Source organism: Haliaeetus leucocephalus, unplaced genomic scaffold (assembly GCF_000737465.1).
Source record: "Haliaeetus leucocephalus isolate CR32 unplaced genomic scaffold, Haliaeetus_leucocephalus-4.0 Scaffold678, whole genome shotgun sequence".
In the NCBI taxonomy this organism is placed as follows: domain Eukaryota; kingdom Metazoa; phylum Chordata; class Aves; order Accipitriformes; family Accipitridae; genus Haliaeetus; species Haliaeetus leucocephalus.
Genome location: NW_010973114.1, coordinates 5272132 through 5280199, shown reverse-complemented (window position 1 = coordinate 5280199; position 8068 = coordinate 5272132). Strand labels below are relative to the sequence as shown.

Genomic DNA, 8068 nt, shown 5'->3' with positions numbered 1-8068 from the left:
GGTAACAAAAGCATTCAAAAATTGGATTCCTAATGCTTTTCTGTTAGGCTGAAGGACTGATTTTGAGAAAGGAGAAGAAAGCCGACCCTGAGAAAGCTGCACGGAGGAATGTATGATATTCCCCTGCTCTGTACAAACACTTCTGCGGGGATTGAGAAAAAGGAAGAGATTTAAGTGAGGCACGGTCGACCTGAAATGTAGTCAATTACAACACAAAGAGTTAAAATGACACCCCTGAACCGCTCCTCTTCCTCCCTTCCCCTCCGCTTTCTGGCTTTGCAACCCCAGAAGCCGTAGTTTTCTTTCTTTTTGTTGCTCATTTCTCATCTGCTGTTTGTACAGCAATCATTTATAGAACTAACAGGGGGGAATTGCTACGGAAATCATACTATGAAAATAAATCAGAATGAGAGGGAGGAAAATAAAGGATGTTATTTTGCAACTGGAGTTAAGAGATTCCTAGACGGCAGCTTGATTTTTATACAGGGAGCATTCAATGAAAGTCAGTCTGGGAAAACCAGCACTTGGAGAGAACAACAAAAGTAGTCTCCTTTTAAAAGGATCTATTAGGATTAGCAGCCACACAAGCCTAAATCTGCACCTATATGCACCTCAAACTATAGACCAACAGAGCACCCACATGTAACACCCCTCGTTCCTGCACACACCCTGATCTGCTCCTCCAAACCTCTGGGAAGCTTCCAGAGGTGCCACTTGATAACATGATCTTTAGAGAAGTATGTCTTTCTTCTCCGAAAATTCTACTAGTCCAAATGAAATCCTGGCCCGGCAGCAATTTGTCTCCTACAGAACACTGGGCTGAGATCTCACAGAACCACAGACTGAAGTATGAAAATTTAGATGAACATAACTTTCCAGTAACAATACCAGAGGTTTGGGTCTGGTTTAAGCATTTGAAGAACATGTTAATTGACAACATTTTGAAAAACATGCTATTCTATGTCTTTTTTTTGAAAACAAGTAGCTGAGCTCTTGTTAACCAAGTTGCTTGGCTCTTGGGGTAGACTGAAAAGCAGGATGGATTCACACTCTATTCTTTTGGTTAAAGCCCCCGACATCTCTAAAATTGCAGTTCTGGCATCCCCGGTACCTGCGAGGACGTGAAGGAGCAGGCGAGCGCTACGAGCTCGCACCGAAAGAGGCCGCAGCGCAGATGCCACCAGCCACGGGGACAGCACTGTCCGGGGGAGCTGCTCTCGTGTCCCCCCCCGGTGCAGGGTCTTGGCACCACGGTCCCTCTACCCCAGGTGAAGGCGGCGCAGGAGATGCCACGCTGCTGCCTACAGAGTCACGGTGCTCTGCAAGGGAAAATATACCAAGTTGCTTCCTCGCTCTTGGAAAAGTAGAGCAATAAAGTCTATCCCAACATAAAATCCCAGTGTAATGAAAATAACCATCCTGGCAAAGCAAGGGAGGCAGAAAGAGCTGGATTGGTCTCTACCTACCATCCCACGCCAGGAGGACATCGTGTCTGCAGCACCCCTGGGCACAGGCACAGCCAGGGGACAGAGCACATCCGAAACAGCAAACGATCAGCCTCCTGCGAAGGGCACCGTCCCGCGTGCTTGTCCTGATGGAAACCTACCCAACCGTGCTGCTCCATGACCACAAAAACACAGAGACACAGCACAGCTAAAGAAAAACGGCTTTAGAAAACATCTCAGTAACAGAAGAAACATTTAAGGCTAAATACATTTTTTGCATCTATAAAGGATGCTGCATTCATAAAAAAAAAAATAATCTTCACGGTACAACAGATTCAGAGGCTTCTTTTAAAAGAAAACTCTCATTTTGGAAACCCAGTATTTTATTTAGTGATTAGATTTTTTCCCCACAGACAAAACAATACAATCAGTTCATTTGGCAACAGCAATCATAGATCAAACAACAGTACGTTCCTGCGGAGGCAATCACACTTGATTTTCTCTCCACTGCCACTTCTGTCGCCTTTTAAAACCATTCTCACGTTGTCAAGGAGTAATTCAGGTTTTAAGTCCTGACTTCAAAATTTCAGCACTTCAGCGGGCGGGTGGAGGACCGGGTGCTACCCAGCTCCCCGCCTCAGATCTTTCATTTTCCTCAGCCCCTGCAGCTCTTTCTTCAGGTGCTTCACAGCCTGCAGAATATCCTGCCGCTGGGGATCGTCCTCTGCTTTCTCAGTGTACAGAAGGAAATGTTTCACAGTTTCGGAGAGTAACGCTTCGGGATCCACATCCACCCGATGGAGACGCAACATCCTCTCGCAGGCGATGGCGTAGTTTTTGTGCCAGTTCACCGGGTGATTTGGATGAGAGTTGACAATTTCTTTGTATGACTGTTAAAGGGACAAAAAAAAGGGGGGGGACGGACACAAATTAATTGAATGAAGGGGACCAACAGCTCTTAACAGTGCTTCAAAATTGCCCATAAAGGAACAGATGCTATTTAGATGTCCAAGTCCAGAGTCGGAGCATTTCTGTAACTCACTCTGTGTTTGCCATGTGATGCACAATAGCGTGAATCAGAAATCCAAGGGGGGCTGAAATGTTTCCCTTCCTACAGCAGCTGTTTGTTTAGAAACGTTACAGATGATCATGATAACCCCACTGCACGTTATGTGCTTCCCCAAGAGAGCTGTTACACCAGGCTGGGGAAAAAAAGAGATTTAACTGCCGTGCCTGGGAAGACATTTACTCAATATTTCAGGAGATCAGGACACCTTCCACAGGACTTAAGCAGTCTGTTGACTTGAGTGGGAATATTCAGAAGTTCAACAGCAGGCACGTGCCTGAGAACTTTGTGGAACAGCAAAAATCACAGCAAAACAGGCAAGAGTTGAAAGGCAACTATTTGTTGACTCTTTGCTGGGGTATGAGACACTCCTCCTCTTTGCTGACACATGCTGATCGTTTTGTGCATCTGTTGGCATCTCAGGCAGTCCAGTATTTCAAGAGGTACCTACACCAGCTTATGGGTGCTATTCTTTGGTGTGAAATGCAGCAGAATTAATTTGCAGCGAGAAGACTGTCGGATTTTACACTTGCTGGCTCAGATGCATGACTGTGTAATGACAGAGGGGACAAGTGCACAGAGGGGACTTCAGGACAAGCAATCTCTTGGCATGGCTTTGGAGCCCAGCAAACAGACAACATAATTAATAGCAAAAGCAGGGTGTCGACTGGTTAGCGTTTGGCATCCTCCATGACTGAGGGGGCAAGTAGGAATGGATAAAATCCCTGAACAAACCTCTTTGAATCTGCTATGTTCCCGGTTTGGATGAACGAAGCAGAATGCAGCCTACAAGGACAGCTGACCTATATGGGAACACCGTATTTCTATGGAATTGAAAAATTAAAAAAAAAAAAGAAAAAAAGGACGGAAACTGCAGGGATCATTCATAACCAAAATACATGACTTACTGTGTATGCAAAGGTGTAAAGTTGTGATTTCACTTCTGCAGTCACACTGGCAGTTTCTGCAAGGTCAAATATGAAGAAAGCTGTTTTCATCCTAGAAAAACAAGAAAAACTTCCATATAATAACTGCTGAACGTAACCAGCTCGCATCAGATGGTTATACACATCTTCAGTATGTCCATACAGCTCTTCAATTTTATGGGACAGTACACCAGCATCCCCATTCAAGTCATCAGTGATACAAATTTCTCTCCATGATGTATTTTCTCACCCTATGTCCCAACTACCCTCTGCTCCTTCGAGATACTTCGAGCAGAACATTTCAGTGAACGAAACAACCACTTTCCTGAAGGATTTGCCAGAGGCCATGCACGCTTCATCTCATTCTGCCAACCTTTTCCTTCCAAAGCTTGGCACATTTAGATCCAATAAGGCCATGCACCATCAAGCTGCCCATTTTGGTGTGTATTTCCACGCCAGTGAGTTGGCATCGCCCACCGGCTGTTGGAAGGGAGCAAAGGAGCATCACCTGGCTTGCCACATCTCCTCGTTGGCGACAGCTTCCCAGGAAGAGGGCTTGAAACTAAATGGGAATGAGATATAAAATTCAGCCATCAGATGCATGTCACTGTGTTTCACCCACCGTGCAATCAACCCTTCTAACCCAGGCAGCTACGGACCTCCCAGCCAGAAGAAAACCCATCATGAAGCCTATATGGCTCTGACAGCAGGGAATTCAGCTGATCCTCAGTCATTCATAAAACTTTATTCCTCTCTCTCCATAGAAAGAGCCTCTGGTCTATCAGGTGTTTCACAGCAACCTAGCTATCCTCAAAGGAAGACATGCTTTTTACCATCCATCACAGTTTAGTCTGTGACATTTAAAGCTTTGGATGTCCCAAGTCCTTAATGTTTTTTGGCTCCTGATCAAGTTTTAAGATCAGAATTGGACCTGATATTTGACTAGAAACGTCCTCTCTACTTTTAACACCAATAAAAATACCACATGCAGATTTATTATTGTATGTTCCAGAACACGAAACATGATGACGGCTCATGTTTAATTTCTCTAACACTGCAATGAATGTGGGTATGCTGCTGGCAGAAGAATGATGAGTGGGAAGGAGCAGAGTCGCCTCTGCCTCGTACCTGCCGTAGTCTTCAGTCCAGTTATAGAGATTTCTTGTAAGATGAATCCACTTTCCTGGGTCAAACATAACGTCTGAAGGAACCAACTTGTCACATGTACCCCACGGCCAGAGCGAATAGCTCCTTTTCCAGGTTGAGTCACCTTCATGAAGACCTATGCAGACAAACACTTCCTTACTGCCAAAAAAAACAGAGAGAGCAACCGTGAAGCTATGCCAGAGACCATGGGCCACCCCACATGCTTGAGCAAACCACGTATTTTCTGCAGCATGGATGCCCATCCTGACGATTTCACATCAGCAAGGACACGTCTTTGGGTCAGTCTGTGTCTCTGTTTCGGCAAAACAGCTCTCCTGCTGCAAGCAAATACTCCATCTGGCATTGCACATCTTGTGCAGCCAGCACAGGAGACACATCCTCTCCCCTATGTTGGACCTCACAAACATGCCAGAAGCCATAGGAGAAGCCCATTTCTTCCTGCCGGCACCTGGCAATGCTCTTCTGCCTACCCACACTCGCAAGGCTCACCCTGGCTAGTCTAAATGCAGATGCTATTCTTATTCATGTGAGTATCTAATCCTTTCTCCACTCTTACTAAGCTATTTTTATATGATGATTATTCCTGGAATACATTCATTCTATGCTAATCAGTTGGCCACAATGTTCATGAAGGAGAAGCAGCAGCAATTTGCTCTCCAACCATCGTCATTTTGAGTACACGGGAACGTTCCTTTTTTTGTGATGAACTGTTATCAACAACAACAAAAATAATCAGTAAATACTCTCTGCCGATCACCTTCTTATCTTTCCTTCCTAAAAACCAAACCAACCTCAAAACAACAAGCAACATTATATCCGGATGGAGTTACTTCTGCATAGATATTTCCTTTAATTGCAAAAATAATCTCACCACCGGGGAGGAACTCAGTGGAGAAAATTGGTCTTTTGGATGCAGTACCAAGCTGTTCCATAAACAATTTCAAGAAAAAAAACGGTCAGAAATTTTAGGAAAGCTGTTACATATGAAAGAAGTGCTTACTGTTTATTTACTTTGAGGAAACGATGGAGATTAAAAACAAGTGTCCCATCGGGTAATACTCCTTCCACAGGATTCCACCGGTTCCCAGGAAAATAAACGCCAGGTAAATGCTTTGCCAGTTTGGGTAAGTACCATTCATAAGTCATCATCTATCATGAAAAATATTATCATAATTAAAACAAGAAGCAAAGTTTTCTTCCATTTTACATCCGGAAGAAACGGTTTCTGCAGGAGTAATGACTCTATTTGCCCACTAAAGTCACCTCCCATTTCAGCAATGGTCTGGGACCACATCACCAGACCAGGTCGCCAGTAATTTCTGATCAGAGGCACACGGTCCTCACCGCTGAGCGGGCAAAACTCTAAGGAAACATAAAATAGCTACTGCTGGTAAGAGACGCAACAGGGCTTGGGTTTGATTAAATATGAAGCGTTGGGTTTTGGGTTCCCAACAAGTCACAAACTCTTGTTGCAAAGCCAAGTGCAAGGACTGACGTGGCAGTGGAAGTGTAGGTGTCCCCTTCTGTAAGGGGGGGGTTTCTTCTCCCATTTCTCAGGAAAAAGGAAAGAGTGCAAACACCACCCAGGGACACACAGCACCTTTGTTTTAATGTGAAAAAGAGAGGCAGAAGTCTGCGAAACCACCTTTGGGGGACAAAGATAACAGAGGGGATGCAGGGAATGAGCCTCAGCATGGTAAAGCCCTTGGGAGAAACCCCAAAACCCCATCACCCTCAGGGCAACTGCTGACCTGCTGCCCTCCAGGCTGTTCCCACAGGCACTCTGCTGCCCCAACATCTGTATTTCAGGGCAACCGCAGAAAAGAGCAGGGACAAAGCTTCCTCAGCAAGGCAAACATCAGCCCTGTGCCACATCTGGATATCTGCCGTGATGAAGGACTTGGGCTTCCCCTTCTCTCTACCCGCTATTGTCTCCCTGTTGGCTTTTTGGGCCTGAATGGGACTTGCACATCACGCTCCGTCCCAGAGCTACCCACAACCCTTTAAAAAAAATCAATTTCATTTATTTCTGCATCATGAGTTTTATTTTAACAAAGAGACCCCCTCGAGGACAGAAAGGAACAACTGAACTTTTGCTTCGTATTTTTAGATCTGCCTGTTGCCTCTTTTAATATTACTTTCTGAACCCACCTCCTGGTCCACTAAGGTGATATCTGGCCTCATCCCGTCACAATAATGTACATAACGAAGAGCATTCCCAGGCAAATCTCCTCTTAGCAAGATCACTGCACCGGTGGGCATAGAGGACAGCAGATTCCTTGCAAACTTTTCAACAACGTAGTTGTTGCTTTGATCACAAGCACTTAAGAGAACAGATAAAAACCAGTATTTTAAAAACAGGTATTTGCATCGCTTTGCATATCTTCAGAACAATTTTATGCAACATGCATCCACAGGGGAAGTCCACCCTGGTCAGATCTTGCTGAAAATCATCATCTCTATTTGCAGAGAAACCGAGGTACAGAAATGAAGCATTTAGACTACAGTCCCCCAGAAACCAGCACCAGAGACATGAGCCACTACAGTTTTGCCAAAATACACACTCATTGCACGCCTTCACCCTCATTCTAATTTTTTCTTGGGCTAAACCTAAAGACTTACTAGTCGGTGCTGGAAATGCCAGCACAACAATGGTTCTGTAAAGTATTTGAAATCCTCCCCATCCTTTCAATGCTTTTAATTAAGCATTAAAAAGCCAAGTTTTTCTAGCATCAGGCAGAAGTAGATTTACATTACCTGAGATTAGATCCTTTTCCTTACACAGTTGTGTGCGCACACACTCCAGATATGGACTCAAGGAGAGGACACTCCATGACATGGCTCAGGACATGAGCTATGGCTGGCTCACCTATGGACCAGCCTTTGGGAAAAGATGTGTGCGAAGGAAGGATTCCCGAGTATGAAGTCTACGCTTCGTTGGTCAACTTCTACCGGATCATCCCTGCTATTACACTGATTCCTACCCAAGCCACTGCAGAGTCTTCAGCGTGGTTATGGGATAAGGAAGCCCTATACTACAGATCTAACTCTTCAAAAAGGAAAAAAAAATAAGAAAAACCCCAGGGCACAAGGAAACCTGAAGCAAAGCAAGGGAAGGAGAAGGTGACTGTTCAGGTCAAATGAATTCTGCAAACCTCCTTAGGAAATAAAGCACAGATTTACGAGTTTCTTTCATTATAAGTTTACATATCTACAGAGTTTTCTTCCTGCAAACTACGCGACACCCCCATTTTACAGCCTGGAGTTGGTGCTTGATGATTTTGAGGGAGATCAAAGAAGGGAGCCCTGCAGGCTGTGACCATGCAAGCTTAGCTGGGACGTGACAACTGATTTTCCCACTTCAAGACAAGGGCAGAAACCCCAGCAGCAGGGTGGGGAAATTTACAGCAGCACCCCAACCACACGGCACCCCGCAGCCCCACGAGGCTGCGCCAAGACAAGTG

General features: G+C 45.0%; 1 protein-coding gene across 1 annotated transcript in view; it reads right to left on the bottom strand.

Moving 5' to 3' along the window:
- Positions 1–1949: 1949 nt before the first annotated feature.
- Positions 1950–8068, bottom strand: part of TMEM260 (transmembrane protein 260) — a 29217-nt gene continuing 23098 nt past the window's right edge. Inside the window, exons 11-16 of the mRNA XM_010579868.1 lie at positions 6756–6927; positions 5605–5753; positions 4566–4742; positions 3946–3999; positions 3420–3510; positions 1950–2335 (exon numbers count right to left, since the gene is read on the bottom strand). Coding sequence (XP_010578170.1) covers positions 2066–2335; positions 3420–3510; positions 3946–3999; positions 4566–4742; positions 5605–5753; positions 6756–6927 — 913 coding nt within the window. The 3' untranslated portion in view covers positions 1950–2065. The remainder of the gene's footprint in view (positions 2336–3419; positions 3511–3945; positions 4000–4565; positions 4743–5604; positions 5754–6755; positions 6928–8068) is intronic.